At 39.7% G+C, this 18,603-nt stretch overlaps 1 protein-coding gene across 8 annotated transcripts in view; it reads left to right on the forward strand.

Annotated features, from left to right (window-relative positions):
• adcy2a (adenylate cyclase 2a) overlaps positions 1 to 18,603 on the forward strand; it is a 104,884-nt gene that overhangs the window by 5,740 nt on the left and 80,541 nt on the right. For 3 of the 8 annotated variants that reach the window (XM_028580169.1, XM_028580175.1, XM_028580176.1), the window contains exons 2-3: positions 9,232 to 9,838; positions 18,104 to 18,301. In XM_028580169.1, the coding sequence (XP_028435970.1) occupies positions 9,232 to 9,838; positions 18,104 to 18,301 (805 nt within the window). Of the gene's footprint in view, positions 1 to 3,020; positions 3,209 to 5,747; positions 5,764 to 9,162; positions 9,839 to 18,103; positions 18,302 to 18,603 lie in introns of those variants that run through there. The other 5 variants (XM_028580172.1, XM_028580173.1, XM_028580170.1 and 2 more) reach the window with 4 other exon arrangements.

The following is an 18,603-nucleotide window of genomic DNA, read 5'->3' on the forward strand; positions in this document are numbered from 1 at the left end:
TAAGCCATTATCTCATTGTTTAATTATTAAAATGTATGGTATAGTTACATAAGAAATGAATTGCTTGAAAGATAGTTTAAAACATGGCAACCGTATTGTCAATTTCGGCAACCAAAAGCTGATGCCTGGTTGCCAAGCAGGCAACCACTTTGAAAAGTTAGCGTTGAGCCCTGCTTTACAGAATGATGTCGGTTTTTGATGCAGTGCCACCTGAGGGATTGAAGGTCACGGCCAGTGAATGTTGGTTTTCGGCCTTGACTCTTACGTGCAGAGATTTCTCCAGATTCTCTCAATCTTTTGACGATACTATGGATTAGGGGTGTGCAAAAAAAACGATTCACATTCGTATCGCGATTCAAGCTCTACCGATTCAAATTTCGATTATTAATTAAAATTTTTGGTAACACTTTACTTGAAGGTATCGACATAATCGTGACATGACACTGTCATAACTATGACATGACACTGTCATGAACGTGTCATAAACCTTATGAACAGTCATAAATGTTTATGACTTCTGTCATTAAGTGTCCTTTGGTTTTTGTCATGACAAGATGACATTGTTTGGGTTGTCTTGATTATGACAACGTCACATTAATCAACGTGACATTACCAGAAGTTGTCTTGGTCATGACAAATTGACATTAAATTTGTTTGGGATGTCTTTGTAATGACAACTTGACATTAACCAGGATGACATTACCAGAGGATGTCTTTGTCATGACAACTTGACATAATGTCATCCTGTTTAATGTTAAGTTGTCTACTGCAATCGCATGGGAAAAGTAATTACATTTACATACTGTCAATCGAATTGTTTTTGAATCGAAAATCGATTTTTGAATCCAATCTTGAGCCTAAAAATCGATATTGAATCGAATCGTGACATTTTCTGAATCGTGCACCCCTACTATGGATTGTAGATGATAAAATTCCTAAATTCCTTGCAATTGTAGGTTAAGAAACGTTTTCGGTAACTGTTGGAATATTTCCTTACATAGTTGTTCACACAGTGGTGAACCTTGCCCCATCCTTGCTTGTGAACAACCTTTTGGGGATGCTTCTTCATGACACTCACCTGTTTCCAATTAACCTGTTCACCTGTGGAATGTACGAAACAGGTGTTTTTTGAGCATTCCTCAACTTTCTCAGTCTTTTGTTGCCCATGTCCCAGCTTTTTTGGAACAAAGTTTATCAGTTTGAACATTAAATATCTTGTCTTTTGTAGCGTATTCAATTGAATATAGGTTGAAAATGATTTGCAAATCATTGTATTCTGTTTTTATTTACGTTTTACACAATGTCCCCACTTAATTGGAATTAGGGTTTGTATATGTGTGGGTGGCTTACAGTAGGCTACATAGGGCTGAAACGATTCCTCGAAAAAATAATTTGATTACAAAAAATCCTTGAAGCAAAATTCTTTGCCTCGAAGCTTCGTTAAATCAATGTAATTAAGGTTGTCCGGCTCACTGTGTTTCCGCACGGAGGATTATTACTAGCGCAATACTAGCACATAACAGGTTGACGCTTCTGTGGACACAAGACTGACAGCCCAGATTACAAATGAAGGAAGACGAAAATAGTGAGGGGGCTAAGAGAGAGAAGACAGGCAAGAGAAAACGACAGAAAGTTTGGGATCATTTTAAGCTGCAAACATGCTGCTACATCATCTCAGTAGAAAACACCCAGTGTACTCATCCATTCCATTCCTGCTCTCGTCCACCGCGCTGTTTTACACAACTAGCCTACAGCATGCTACTCTGCTAACAGCGATGTTTTAAGCTAAAATGAAAGCTATTGGTTTGTAGTCTGTTTATTAGTTTGCTACTAATCTTTGGAAATTTAACTGCTGCCGGAGACAAACCGGCTCCTCCCCCAGCATGGTCACTTTATAATATACTTTTTATATATTTATATATACTTTTTTTTAAGGGTCTTGGAATTTGGCAATAAAAAAATGTAGCTTTTTCTAAAAAAGGAAACCTGTCTTTTGTATATTCTGTCTTTTGTATATTGTATATGTATATTTTTTTAGTAAACAGCAATAATAAATATTTACTATTGCTGTTTACTAAGTATTTCTTACTAAGTATTTCTTATCCGATTACTGGATTAATCAATGGAATAATCGGTAGAATATTCGATTACTAAAATAATCAATAGCTGCAGCCCTAAGGCTACATAAAGCAAACCCTCTCTATGGGAAGAAAAAGTGTGTTTTTCCTTGACCTCCACTTGCACCCGGAATAGGTCAATATCTGCCAGCTGCTTAACAACCTGTTGTGCAAATGTGTTTGCATTCATTTCACTGCTTTCTTCTTCCCTCGCAGTCTATTTTGGACCCTGGTCTTATCACCTTAGCACAGAAGTGAATAACAGCGCCACATATTTATTTTAATATACGACTCCACAAAGTAATAAGTAGTAATTATTGTCAAAACCACATATGTAAATTATGTCACACTGTGTGTTGAGTGGAATCTGTTTAATCCAATGTTAGCAGGGATCAGACGTCCATGGTTTCCCGCAGCACTTTGCAGCTAAGGTGGCCACCTAAGCATCACACGCCTGCTGCCTTAACTACGTTGTCAAAAAAAAAAAAAAAGGTATATGAGCGATATCCGCTTGGGCTGCTTGATTATGGGAAAAAAAATAATTGCGATTTGAAATCACGATAATTTAATAAGATTACTTGTTGACTTCTGGAAAGATGTTGCAATTATTGAACTTAAACAGTGGAAAAAGTTAAATAACTCAACAGTAAAAAAACACAACTCTGAAATTTGCCTTAATACTTTTCCTATTTAAACTTTATTTTTTCATTCAGAACACAAGAGAAAATAAGAGTTTACTTGCAAAATGTCATGAGCTAAATTATTGTTTTTCTCGATTATTCTGTTTTTGTGATCATTGGGAGCCAAAATCATAATCCCGATTAAATTTCGATTAATTGCACAGCCCTAATAACCGCCGTGTTACTCTGTCCTGTTTTCTCCCTTTCATTCCAAACCACGCAGTTGACAACCTGCAGGTGGAGGCGGTGGAGACAGGCTCGGACATAGGCTGCTGTGGACTTGTCAGTCTCGCAAGCGGTTTCAGGAAAGTGGCTGCATGTGTCCGACAATGCACAGAACATTAACCGGTACAAGGCTACAGCTGTCGGCGGACACGGAGTGCAGAAAATGTGTCCGAGCCTCCCGGACAGGTGAACTGAGACTCAGTTTCCTGCTTGTTGGTCAATGGTTAATTGTGGGTTAACATTTCATTTCATTGTTCTATCTTTTGGAAGGCTGGCTGCCAAAAATCGCCACTTACTAGCTAATTAATTAGCCTGAGGTAAACGATAGCTATCAGTAAACACAAGTGACGTGGTGGCTGGCGTCTGGTGTGTCCGCCAGTGTATGTGTGTGTGCGTGTGTCGGCAGACTGCAGAGCATCAGAAGAAAGTAGCTGCACCTTCGCCAAAATGAAGACTGAAAAACTGAACTATTTTGGTACAAACATTTACTTGCCAAGTGGCAGATAGCCATATAGATAGATATAATTTATTAAATATATATTATTTAAATTTAATATTTAGTTTTTAATAAATAATTGTTAAATGTAGTACAGAGTCTGTAGTCTATCGCACAAACACCCACCCACCCACCTAGCGCCCTTATAGAGAGTGTGGCCAACTAGGGAATCGAATGTTCTGAGCTATCCCGTTATGCGATTGGTTCCGAGGTGGTCACGTGTTTCGTGGACTCCATGTTTGATACCAACATTCATCTGATTCCCATTGACATAGTGCTGAGAATAGTGGAAAAATATAATCAGTTATTAAAAAAAATGACATAAATCACTGAAAAAATGCCCAACTGCGTGTTTGGCTGCAATGAAAGACAGGGAAGCGGCAAAAGAAGAAGTCCCCCGTGAAGCAAAAAGGTGAAAAGTATAGGAGCTGTTCATTATTGTGTGAGGTAAATGTCAATTTCTCGCTTCAATATGATAACAAATTACATAGGACAAATACAGTAATACCATCGTTAATGTTTACGTTTTGCATTCTTAACACAATTGTATTATGTACAAATAAGCTACAACAGTAATATTGTTTTTGATACATTAATCAACACTGATTGTGATTGGTGCTTCGCTGTTTATGCAGAGCCTGCATTTCACACACTACCAACAAACCGTCTTTCCAAGAACACTTAAATCAGTGTAAGTTACGTTATATCAGACACAGACTTCTGTTGTAGATTAGTGTTACATTTCCAGCTTCGCGGCTCCGAACCATACCTTTAGTTGACACAGACACCTTGTTTCTTTAGGCTAACTATATTAGCTTTAGCCTGGCTTGTAGCAGCTTTCTGGCAACTCTGCGGTGAAAAATGGGCGGGAGACGTTGCATTAATCAGATGATTTATTTTGTCTTTGCAGCGAACATAAAACACTAACTGCTGTAGGTTCACTACCCATGGTAAAGCATACAGCGTCACGGTCTGCGGCAGTTGCTGCTTACGGTACTTTTCTACACATGGGAGAGCCTCACTTCCCATAACAAACCCTGTCGGACTAACGTTATGTCACATACACACTTTGCCCTAGGGCTGGACGATATGGCCAAAAAAAACGAAATTCCTGATTTCTTCACAAAAAATCCGATTTAAGATTTAAATCGATTCACCAGTGCTTGTAATAAAACCATCACCACCACCACTCCCGTTATCTCCAACATCAACTGCACGTGAAAGGAATCAATTTAATGTTTTCAAAGCTATTGGCTGTGACATGCTATAACGTTTGCCTTCAGTTCTTGGTAATTGGTAATAAAATCTACAAATTAGATGCCCATTCTGATTAAATCAGATGACGCTGTAATGATTGCTGTGGGGAAATTGGGTCTTTGTAAGAGCAGAGAATAGGATACAGATAAGACCTAGGGATGAAACGGTACAAGTAAGAAATTGGTTCGGGGCATGTATGTATTGTTTGGTTAATTTTAGCCTCACAAATTTCAGTCAAAAAGGTTTGTGCAGAAAAAAAACTTCAACGGCCTTGCGCCGTAGTGAAACCGCAGTTGGTAGGGATGGGTTCCAGAGTGCAGCTGTCATTCAGCCTCGTTCTGCTGTATGGGAGTACGTTACCTGACAATCATGGAAATATATATATATATATATATATATATATATATATAGTACCAACTGCGGTTTCACTACGGCGCAAGGCCGTTGAAGTTTTTTTTTCTGCACAAACCAGGTTTGCAGGTTTTCTGGTCTCTTGTGGACTTTGGCTACCACCCTAATTAACCAGGAGATTTTGATATTCTAATAATTTCACACATTGGGAAATAATTTAGATACCAGTAGGGGTAAGTGGGACAATATTTTTCCAATGGGTGAACTGCTTTGAATCTCCTGTTTGCAGTACAACTAATTAGAGGTCGACCGATTCATCGGTTTTGCCGATAAATCGGCACCGATAGTTGATTGGTGGAACTATCGTTATTGGCAAAAATCCATGCCGATAGTTTTTCCTGGTTGCGTCCATTGCTGGAGCGGCTGAGAAGCGCACGTTGTCATTCATTACACAGTACATGAGAGCTGAGAAGGCTCTGCTGGCATCATGCATTACAATAGCAGCCTCCATAGGCGAAATAAAAACTATCACTGATGCCTCGTGTTGTTTATTTTCTACTGCGCGCTGCACGGAGAGCACATGCTGTGCGGAGAAGGCTGACATCAGATGCGCGTTTAAATCATCGACAGCAAAAAGGTTTGTTTTATCATTATAAAGTTATTCATTTGTTGAATAGATGCTGCATTAGTAGAGAAAGAACAGCACAACAGTATGTTTGTTTGCTTTGGCTGAGATGACGCTAAACATTAGCAGTAGGCTAACTAACCTCAAGCGGTTAAAACACTGACAAAAATGAACGCAAGTCCGACCCAAATCGTCCACGATCCGTCTAGTGGTTGCCGCTGGAGAATTGAGATGTGTAGAATCGACCGCGCATTCATTTTAATGCATCAACAACTGCCCGAAAGCACGGTGCTAGCGTCATATGGTGGAGCGAGATAGAGAAAGACTGGAGAGAGCGAGCGTTATATGGTGGAGAGACATAGAGAGCGACTGGAGAGAGAGAGCGTTATATGGTGGAGAGACATAGAGAGAGACTGAAGAGAGGGAGTGTTATATGGTGGAGAGACATAGAGAGCGACTGGAGAGAGAGAGCGTTATATGGTGGAGAGACATAGAGAGAGACTGGAGAGAGAGAGCGTTATATGGTGGAGAGACATAGAGAGAGACTGAAGAGAGGGAGTGTTATATGGTGGAGAGACATAGAGAGTGACTGATGAGAGGGACCGCCGGCGCTAGAACAAAGCCGTGAATCAGAGAAATAAAACGTGTTTTCGCCGATTCATCTCTAGAAATGCGATTGTAGCGATCATGTCACTATCACTAACGTTATCCACATTTATATTTACACGCAACAAATGATATATCCAGCTTCAAAAAAGTCTAAAAGTCGGAAGTTAGAATGAATGCATTGTGCAAAGAGTGGTTGCTATGGAGACGATACACTGTGTTGAGTTCCGTTGCTCTGATTGGTTGTAGGTCTATCAAATGAATGCAGAGGCATTTTTTTTCCTGGTTCTTTTGGGTACGCCCCATAATCACAGCCCAATGGAGCGGTTTCAGACTCACATTCTGACTAGAATGTGAGTAGGACCACATCAGGCTAGTTCTAAACCATTCTACAGAGAAGAATGGTGTCACTGTTTTGAGATTTGGCATACATTTGGGCCTTTTTTGAAGAAATGTAAATAGTTTGTCCTTTATATGAATTATAATGCTCATTATGTTTATTTTTGCACTGGATGACTCCAAATATGTAGGAGAACTGTTTTAGACAACACACATGCTTGTGTAGCATTGCTGTGGGTGTAATATCAACAAATATGACATTATTATTTAGATTATTGGCAAAAGCGTCTGGACTTTTTTTGAAAAAATGTATGTATTTTGTCAACTGTTAATCGGTTATCGGCAAATACGGCCCAACCTAACTATCGGTATCGGTAAAATCCAATATCGGTCGACCTCTACAACTAATACATTCTCTTGGATAAGTTGCACATGAAATGTGTGCAGAATGGCATCGTTAACGGTTCACTTAACAAGTATGTATGTGTTTTTGTTTAGGGGTGTGACGAGACACTCTGCTCACGAGAACAAGACAAGACTTTAACACTATTTTAAAGAAAACTTAAATGATGAAATATGACTGGATGAATGATCTTTTATTCAATCAAAAGTCACCAAATGAAAAATTAGCACTGTGAAAGGTTTTGCCAGAAACTCAGATGGCTTTTCTCCCGTATAACTAACCTCTTCCGACCTAACAACTGCGGTGCCCCTCTCTCCTCCCAAACACGTCCCTAGAACCTATTAATCAAAAAAATATGAATTTCTTAACACTTTCACTTTTATTTTTGTATTTGTATCTGTGTATGTGTGTATGTTTTATGTAAAGCACTTTAAATTGCCTTGTTGCTGAAAGGTGCTATAGAAATACAACCTCAGCCTGTCAGTCAGCCACCAGGGCAAATGAACGCTTTTATCTTGTACCTGTCAGTCAGTCACCAGGGCAATAGAGAACACCTGTCTGTCTCAGAAGTAAGCATTAACTGCACGGCAATCTTGCTATTATATTGCAGCAAACGCTGTCTGCGTGAAGTTTTGAAAAGTGTAACCACACTTGTGTCGGCTTTACCAGCAGTGCAGTGACTCACTGTGACTTTAACAACCTGCAGAGGCAAATGCAACTTTCGCTCCGTCTGCGTGTGTGTGTGTTGGAGCTGAGCCCCACTCTCTGTGAAAAATGCAGAGAGGACAGAGAAGCTCACGCTTATGTGCTCTCAGGTACCGAAATTTGGCACAGATTGATTTAACTTGAATTTGTCCTTGGTAGTACCGACGTAATTCTACACTTTTGTAGGCCTACTGACATCGCGGGACAACTTTTAACCTTGACGAGAAATATCGAACATTTTAATCTCATGAGATCTTGTCACACTTCTAGTTTTGATACTTACAGTAATTTTAGTACTGCAGAACCTCAAAAGCAACTCAAACTAATTTAAAACGCGTCACTCGTCAACTCTTCTTTTAATCCGAAATGATTTGAAGATAGTGCCCAATTATTATTTTTTGAATAATGTTTTGTAAGTAGTTGAAGGCTCTAAAGAATTTGTCTTTCAGCATATGCAATAGGAAAGGTGGAGCCAGGTGGTGATAAGGTATGTTGCAGTAGAAAAACTATACAGACATGCTCAGCCTCTCAACAGCTTGTAAGTGACTGTCCACCCACTTAATAACATGAATAAAGGTTACAAAATAAATGTACTGGCCCAGCATGAACTCATACGCACGAGTGACAACCCTAACAAGCCTTTAAATATTCTTTATGAAAATGAATATGCACAATTATGATGTATTTCTTTGTGCAGTAATAGGTAGGCAATTTAAACGCAGCACTCAAATTAGTTAATTAATGTTGTCAGGGGAATGGAGGAATCTGGAAGTCATTATTTATTCATCTTTATAAAAGGCAGCACTTTGGTCAGCACCACTTTCATCATGTTTTGGCTGGCCCCTGTGTGTGTAGAGTCTGGCTTGTGCGTCATTGCATGTGTGTGCATGCAGGTTTGTCCACTTTTATTTTTAAGCCCTGCTCTCTGAGCTCCTTATTTAATGACATATAAAGCTAAGATTCATCTGTTGGAAACCACTATGTTAAGCCAGCAAAATCAAGTAGTTTTGATTTGATTGACTTAGTTTAAGTTTTTTTTTTTTTTTATTAAACGGACCTCTACTAGTTAGATAATTTTGACTTTATGGAGAGAAATCAGGAGAGGTGGAAAGGGATGACTGTCATGGTGTGGGTTCTGAAAATCACCTCCATTATTGAGCAGTGAAATAGAGCTCTGGGATTGAGCTCAATTGGTATGGGTTCTCTGTTAAAAATCATGACATTGCATTAATACTACATAATGCATACTGCATAAATATCAGTGGCGTAATCTGTCCTATTTTTCTTTCTCCCTCTCTCTCACTCATTGACTTCACCCTGGTGCTGCACCTTCTTTTTCTTACTCCCCTCCCCCTTAGCCCTCTCTCCCTCCCCTTTCCCTCCCCTTTCCCTTCACTTCCCTCCCACTTTTCTCTCTCACTCTAAAGAGCACTCAGTCTCTGTGCTCCCCTTCATTTCATGCTCCAACATGTTGGCAGGAGGAGAAAGAAGAGGATGCTGCGCTCTACGCTCGGTGCGTTCTTGCCACCTCTCCGGCCAGCGCACACTGCCTCTGACTCAGACTCAGCTTTCAGTTGTCTCCGCCTGAGGGACTTAAGACAGGAGGTGGAGGAGGAACAAAAGGATACGCTGGAGACCAGGAGCTCTCACACCAGAGTCCCCAACAGAAATAACAGCAGGAGAGCAGAACAGAGCAACTGCTCCTCATCTGTGGTGGAAACTCCTAATACCTCAGCAGTGACCACCTCTTCTGCCTCTTGTAGTTTCCCTCCCTCCTCTTCCTCCTTCTCGGCTCCAAGATCCATGTGGCAAGAGGCAATAAGGAGGAAGCCATATCTCCTGGACCGGTCAGGGGAGTCTGGTGAAGGGGATAAAGGAGGAGGAAAAGGTCAGGAGAGGAGGAACAGGTCCCCGGATTGGCTCTATGAGTCCTACTACTGTATGAGCCAGCAGCATCCTCTGATTGTGTTTCTGCTGCTCATAGTGATGGGAGCCTGCCTGGCTCTGCTGACTGTGTTCTTTGCTTCAGGACTGGTAAGCTTCTCTTTTAAAACACGAAGAAACGCGCACACAGAAGCATTATGCAACTTAAAAAAGTACAAATAAACAAACAACCGAGACCATACAAACATTTGGATGGCATTATATGCAGGAAATTCCAGTCTGTAAGCTCTGTAAACATTCTGGACAGGCACATCTAGGCACATGCACACGTAGACTCTCACATTTTCTATAAGCATGCAAAAAAATGGGGTCACGCAAAGTAATTTGCCAATCATGTACACACACACACACACACACACACACACACACACACACACACACTCCTGTCAAACATAATACATGAGCTCCCCTCTCTCATAGACTCATACAAAGATGTGCACAGACATATAAGTGTGTTTGTGCAACATCTATATGCATGCGCACTCTCACAGCATGTGGTCCTCATCGCAGCACTAATGTGTGGAGAAGGGTGAGATTAAAGTGAGGGGGGAATAAGGGGCTTGGTTATTGTCTGAGCTCATGGTTGACCGAACTACAGAAAGGTGATCTGTTTCCCTCGGTCGCTATTTTGACAGGGTTTTCTTCGCTCTATGAACCTGAAATATTCAATACCATGAAAGCTAGGCACTCTGTAAGATAAAAACATTCTGAACTAAAATAATATGCATCAAAAAAAGGAAATAATGTTTAGACACTACTAGATACACTACAATGATTGATTTGAGAGGATATACCAACATAACCTTATTATAGCTTATAACATTTTTGCATTAGGAGAGTGCCTCTCCCATTCCCTGTCGCTGCTGAGTCTGCTATTAAGAACGGATTAGTCCAAAAAGCACTGATGAGACAGAGAGAGCACTGACACGCACACATTGCATCCCGAAAATCACCAGAACTAAAACCGAATGTAAACCGAATTAAAAGTTTTGTATGGTGAAGTTGTTTTCATGCACTGTAACATACAACCAACAGATGGTAAGGTTAGTAACATCACTAGTTGGAGAGTCAGCCATTGCATGTACATTCAATCAAGATGTAACAGAATCAAGTATGCCTAATTGGTCAACAAATAAAATCCCTTATCTAAAAGATTAGAAAAGACAACAATTTTTGATGAATCATATTTAATCTGGCAACTTTTCTGATAGCTGATTGCATTTTAATAACCTCCTACACACTGCTGTAATTGTCATAATAGTGATTTTATTATGCAGATCGGTAAATCTGTGGTTATTCATCTTTCATCAGTATTTTTGACTCATTACCTTAGCCACAGCTGGTGTTTTTGCCAGTCAATTACCTAATTGATACTTTCACTTATTTGATCCAGCTGGCAGTATTTGTGTCAAATTTGTTGTAACGTGTGAAAGTTAAGTTAACCAGAAGCTAAAGCATTAAGTATTAATGTAGAGTTAGAAACATGGGTGCTCCCAAACTGTAAAGGTCTTTGAAATCCCTAAATGTTACCCTACATTCAGACACTAAGAATATAATTCTGCAATGTTTGTGTGGACTCACAACGTAACGCATCTCAGTAAATGCCTAAATACCTGCTTAGTCTTTGTATCCTACATCCTCGTCTTTTTGCTCTATCCCTGTGCTGGATAGGCATGGCTTTTTGCTCCTTCCTTGTTTTCCCCCCTCCATCATCCCCTATTTTTCTACATTTTTGTGTGTGTCATCTCTCACCACCTCATATTTCTGTGTCTCTCTCTCTCTATTATTTGTATCCTATCATCCCTCTATCCTGCTGGCTGACCTAAATCCTGTGCTGTTTTGGAGCTCTGCTCTGGGCGAGACAAACTCTCTGTGGCTCTCTGCAGCCACACATATCCTCTTCTGTCCCAGTGCATTGACTGTGAGCATGAGAAAGTGACTGAGGGAAGGTGGGGGTAGGGGCCTAAAGAAAGACAACAAGAGAGAGAAGAGAAATGCAAAGAGCACTGAGTTACACGGCATAAAACATTTTGATGGTTAGATTGCTTCTGAAAACAATGATGGAATGAATACTAATTTGTTTTAGTGATTAGTGACTGCAATGAATAAAAAAACATTGTTCCATTTTAATATAACGGCATGCTTGACTGTAAATATTTACACTAGTTTTTAAAGAAGGTTTTGAAAATAATCCATTCATTTGGATTATACAGTGTAATTTACATGGTTGATATTTAAAAAAATGTAAATCAAGAATGAATGTGAGACTGAACAAGCTATCAGGTTATGGATAGGAATACAGCTGGCTCTTTAGTGAACAAGATTCAGAAAATTACTAACTGATGTTAAACGAAATAAAAACTTGGAATCACCATTCACCCAATAACAGTATGACACAAAGCTATTTGTTGTTGAATTTGAATTGAAGTTTGCTTACATACACAGCCACATGTGCCAGTGGGGATGTGACACATCTGCCTACGTAGCCTGACCCTTTTCTATCCCCTGTCACATTACCGGAAAAGCAATGATAAAATAAAACCTGGCTAAGGCCGGCAGCACAAACTACTCATTTCACCGTGCTATCCTCCCACATCCACCTTAAAGAAGCTCCTGAAATTTTTATTAGAACTTTCAGATCTAAGTGTGTTTCAGAAAGGCAGTAGCAAATCAATTATAGATCTGGCTTTAACTTTGCTACTGGTTAACACTGGGGGCTTTTTCGTGTATTTCCTCACTGCATAGGATGTTCTCTCAGTATAAAGTGTATATATAAAGTATTTTTCCACTTTTATAATTATGTATTGAAAAGAGGATTATTATCCCCTGGCTGTACATTTAGCCATATTGAAACAGTTTTAACCTAAGGTATTTGACCATACCATAGTAAAGTCTATACTTGATGATTTTACACAATGTGGTTCTCAATCATTTGTTATGATCAGATTCAGAGCAGGATGCTTCATATGTATTACACTTTCAGGAGGAATACAAAAATAAAAACTTAAAGTAAACAGAGTAAGTGCAAAAAGAGTAGCCTGTATTTGCTCTTTTTAACAGTAGTAGGTAAAATAATGAATAAGCTCTTGTTTAACATCCAAGCTCTTCTCCCTTTAATCTTACAGTAAAAAGTGCAGTTTTAGCAACATAGGAAATCAGATCTATTTATAAATAAATCAAACATAAGGCAAGTTGCATTGTGTCTAATATAACAGTCTGTAATCGATTGGGTCACTCATGATGATGGTAAACCAAATCAACAGACTAACGTACTGTTGGGCTACTAGGAACTAATAATTTGCATCGACGCATCACTAAATAAAATAAATCAAACTTGCGTGCAAATTAATTAATGTAATGCGGAACTAATGTAATGCGGAACTACTGTTAGATACGCGGGTTAGGGACACTTAATCTGTAGCCCCGCCATAGCTCTGAAGCTAGCCGAGCTCTTCGCCTACATGCAGTTTTTTGTCAGGTCCCGTGTCATGCCCTCCCACCTGGTGCCGTCGCCACCTCGAAAACGTCGGTCTTCGGGTCAGTTCCAGTAGTAGGCTACAGGCAAGAGAGTGGTGGATAAGACGAGGACTGTGTGTCGGCGTTGTTCAGCAGTTGTCGGGTATGTGAGTGGAAATACATCTAACATTCTAACGCATATCCGACGCCATCACCCAGATGTACCAATCACTGGAACGAGACAAAAAAACTGTCCAACTTCACCTCCCTACAGTGCGTAACCAGCCTTTAGATACAAATAATTCAAGTTAAATTAAAGGAAGAAGAGCTTGGATGTTAAACAAGAGCTTATTCATTATTTGACCTACTGTTAAAAAAAGCAAATACCGGTTAATTGCTCATACACTACTCTTTTTGCACTTGCTCGGTTTACTTTAAGTTTTTATTTTTGTATTCCTCCTGAAAGTGACTTTATTTTGTGGTTGCATTGATAGCCTACATCTGGCTTCAGGTTGCACTAAAAAATAATAATTTTGAATAAATAGAGATTTGAGCCTTATTGAAATTTGTTTTGTGTAAATTGTTAATAATTGAGCAATGGGAAATAAATCGCTAATTGACAAATTAATTGTTAGATTAATCGAAAAATTAATCGTTAGATTAATTGAAAAATTAATCGTTAGATTAGTCGACTAATCGAAAAAATAATCGCTATATTCATCGTTTAAAAAATAATTGTTTGGGACAGCCCTGCAGGGAACACATTTCGTGTCACTAATGATAATCACGTCTACAGCACACATTGTGTCCGAGCCCGGCCTGGCCCAACACATTAACTGGAATTATGAGCCCTACAATTTTTTAATACGTAGGCCGTTATAACTGACGTTATAAAGATAGACATAGTAAATAAATAAATGGACCAATAGATCCCGTTGCTCTGGACAGAGACCAGTGAAGGATATTAGAAGCACTTTTCCAGTGATGGCTGAGCGTTGCTACGCAGCCTCCAACTGAGCTTGAAGACGTAAATGTGACGTGAGCAACCTGTCTGAAAGTCTGAAGTCTTCTGGTAGCTGTGCCAAGAGAAATCTCAATCATTCCCAATCTTACAGAGACAGAGAGCGTAGGTATATGTAAGGAGATAACATAGGCACAGGCTAATTATAATGCTAGTTAACATTAGTAATTAAACTAAACCGCTAATGTAAGTTGAAACTGCCTGCGAGCTTCTCCTGTGCTATACGGTAATTCCTTTATTATGCGACAGTAAGTCGCGTGGTTATGACACAATCGTTAGCCTGTTTTTACAAAAACGTCTGCTACGGAGCCATAACGTGAGGTACAAGGTAATGGAGCCTTTTATACATTGTCATGTTTCTTTAGAAATAAACAATGGACAAATGAAGTCTTTAAATGCTTCAGATGTAAAGTTATTCGCTGTCAAAGTGACGTCAAAATGACATCAAAATAAATGGCAGTCAATGGGATGCTAATCGGGGGTGATGGCTTATTAGCAAATACAATGACTCCATAGGAGCTACGCTTTGTGGAGGCTGACTTACCCCCTTGGACACGATTTAGGACAGTTTACCTCACAGTAAAGTCACTGCAGGACATATACCCAGAGCTACGGGAAAAGCTGGAGAGGCATAGCTTCTCCCCACCCAATTAGGCTAATAAAGTAATGATTAAAAAAACACAAATGCTTGATCCAGGGCCCGGCCCGGGGATAGTGGCAGGAAATAGTGTCCTGCCCCGGCCCGTGGGTCAAGTTTGGGCTTGGGCAGAGAATCTAAACTTCACTTGGGAGGGAAAGGGAGCAGAGCAAAAAGGTGAGCAGAACTTACGGTGTTTTGCTGCTGTTATCCTGTCTCAGTGATGCATTTTACAAAGTCTACAGACTTGTACCACGTTGTTGTTGACATTAAGAGTAAAATACTCCCACACTTTAGAAGACCGTGTGCAAGCCTTTTTCTCAACGTGTTGTTGAACTCGCGAGGAATCTATACTTGGTGGCAGCTGTGTTTTTTTTTTTTTTTTTTTTGTGACACGTCAGCGCAAATTATTTGTCCCAGCCCTAAAAAAGATATAGACTATTATATCTGGATCAAACCATTCTAAAGTACCATTCTAAAGAGTAAAGACGGAAATAATTTAAAATATTTTACAAAAAGAATACACTATATATGGAGTTCCAAAAGTCTGATTAGTCTAAATCAGGGGTCGGCAACCTTTTTGCTATGAAGTGCCATTTTCAAAATTTCTTGTTTATTAGTGTGCCATGTCAACATTAAGTTTAATTATGACATCACATCAAAATGTAATATCCAGGGAATCTGTAATTTTAGTCCATAGCAACATTTGATAACATTTATTTCTCATAATCAGGACCTTGTAATTATTATTATTATTATTATTATTATTATTATTATTATTATTGTTATTGTTATTGTATATTATTATGATTATGGAAACATGGTTTTAGTATGCAGCATCCTGATTGGTGGAAAATGGGCTGACAAAAATATCACTGTCAAAGAGCCTGAAGCAAAAGTTGAGTGGAAAAGCCCAGCTTTAATGATGAATGGACTGATAAGCAGGTCCTGTATGCCTCATTTTCAATGAAACGATGCTATGGCAAAAATAACACAACCATCATTATCATTATCAATAATGAAGTACACAAACATAACGATTGTGTCATTCACGTGCATATTAAGTAGCCACATCTATTTGTTTGGGTATTATAATGCGTCCATATTTACCGCTCCAGGGTTTAATGTAGACAAGACTAGCGTTAGTTCATCTGCCCCAGCGGCCATTGGTAATCCTCTTTGTATTGTTTCCAGTCAGAGATATGAGTCAATCAAACTACCATAAATAAAAGGTTGCGCAACTGTGAACGTTGTAATTTGGCATGCGGATGAGAGAGTGCTTCAGCATTTCAACCATGATTTCAACACCTCAATAACTCTCTTGCACACATATTGCCCGCGTGCCATTGGTTAAGGTCCCGCGTGCCACCATGGGCACGCGTGCCTAAGGTTGCCGACGCTGGTCTAAATTATAATTGAATACATAAATAATTTAGCTTATCATTTCAATAAGTTTTATTTTTACATTCATTTTACCCTCATATTTTTTCCTTTTTCTGTTTTCGCAGTCTTAATCCTATCCCCACCAAAATATTACTCTATGGAGAATGAGCCAGTTTACTGTAATTCAGACATATAGGAGCTGTGCCACATTGTGCTATGTAGGTAAGTAAATGCGTTGCTCATGGAAATAATGTGCAATAACGGAATGGGTGGTATGTCTTCTTTCATAAGTTGACAGGCAAAACAGTCCATAGAGCTATACTACACATACAAAGCTTAATGTATAAAGACGAGCTTGAGCAACAAATATCTAGCACAGCTATGTGAAAGACATTTTTAAAGGGCTGAACGTCAAAAAGTAACGTTACCTGAAAACAGCGTGTAGTTTCTTTTTAGCATCTCACATCACACTATGACCACTGCTACGGTCAGAAACGTTAATGTGAATATGAACAATAACGTCGCTATCAACGGGCTTATCTGGTAGTGTTAGCTACCAGCCGTATCTTGAAACCATCCAGCAAATAGACTGTACTGCACATTACTAGCTATGTTTTTCACGTTGGTTTTGAGCGGTATGCACCCCTACTAACCTGGAAAACTGTTTTAAAACGGTAACGTTAATACACAAATACAGCGTCTCCTGCAGCTGGGAGTCAAATGCAGAGGGACCGCAGTGTTCGCTAACGTAAGCTTCTTGTCTCATCTGGGGTCTGATAAACAGTAAATTCATCAAATTCAGTGTCCACAATGCTATTTTCCAATAAACTAGCTGCCATATTTCAATGAGCGTGACTAGAGTCTCTTAAAATGTTTTCAGAAACATGATTCAGTGAACTATTTCAGTACAATATGAGATCGTATTCGGAACAAGCCACCAAGACAGTCTGGCTTTGAATTTCCGGAGAAAACAAACCCACGTGACGAGTTTTATTTTTTTGGGCAACAATACAGATTAGTGCCGCCTGCTGTTATAGAGACGTATTACATCTCATCTCTTCGGTGTGTTCCGAGGCACTTTTTGGTCCAACTCGGGGAGACTGATCAGTCCTATTGGCTTTCCTGCCGACGGTTGGCCGTCTGGTTGGTGTATAACTGCCTTAAGATTGAGTGACAAGTTTACTCGCCCTATTTGGTTGCCGTGACTTTGCGAGTGATGACATCCTGTCACTGTTCCAGTTGCTCACCCTAAAGGGGAGAGAGAGCGGATGACAGTTCACTTGAGTTCAGTAGAGCACACGGCTCTGCAGAGTTGTGTAATTACAACTTTATGACTTTTCATAAACAGCTGAAGGAGCGGCGGTGTGCGGTGTACATAACGGAAACATTGTTGTGCGTCTGCCCTATTTCTGATACCGTGGCGCCACGGCAAAATTTCTGCCGCCACGGTATCAATCAACATAAAGGAAACACTAAGTCAACCTGGGTATAACCCTGATTGAGCCATTGGTGTGAAAGGGGTATTAGTAGCGACACTTTAGTAAAGTCTGAATCTGTTTCAATCTTCTTCTCTGGGTGAGTCATGTTTGCCTTGGTTGTTTGTAGTTTCAGGACACTAAAGAGGAAAGACAGGGCTAGAGGAGTGGCTTTTTGTAACACAGGCAGTTGCCCCCCTCGAGAATTAAATTAGCTTTTTATATATCTCTTTCAAGCTAACCTAGTTTTCCCTCTACATAATCATTCCTCTTTTGTCTAATAAATTAGCTACATATATTTCCTTTCTCTCTTAAATTGTCTGTCTATGCGTCTTACTGTCTCTCTCATGTGCTCTTAATTTTATTATTTTGTCCTTTTTCAGAACATTGAGGACCACGTGGCCTTTGTAATCACGGTGCCCACGGCGCTGGCCATCTTCCTGGCTGTTTTTGTACTTGTCTGCATTGAGTCCATCTTCAAGAAGCTTCTACGCATTTTCTCCCTGGTTATCTGGGCCTGCTTGGTTGCCATGGGTTACCTTTTTATGTTTTCTGGCGGGATCATCTGTCCGTGGGATCAGGTAAGACCCAGAGATGTATTAGTAATAACAATGAATTTATTTGTTGGAGAGCACCATGTGGCACATTCTGTGATTTATTTGTTTATCCTGTTTTTATTCAGTGGTTTTAGGAGAGATTTAGCTACTTAAAGGTCCCATGGCATGACACTTTCACTTTGAGGTTTTTTAACATTAATATGAGTTCCCCCAGCCTGCCTATTGTCCCACAGTGGCTAGAAATAGCGATAGGTGTAAACCAATCGCAACCTGGGTATGCTGTTCTGCCTTTGAGAAAATGAAGATTGTCCGATCTGGAATCTTCC

Source organism: Perca flavescens, chromosome 6 (assembly GCF_004354835.1).
Source record: "Perca flavescens isolate YP-PL-M2 chromosome 6, PFLA_1.0, whole genome shotgun sequence".
Taxonomy (NCBI): domain Eukaryota; kingdom Metazoa; phylum Chordata; class Actinopteri; order Perciformes; family Percidae; genus Perca; species Perca flavescens.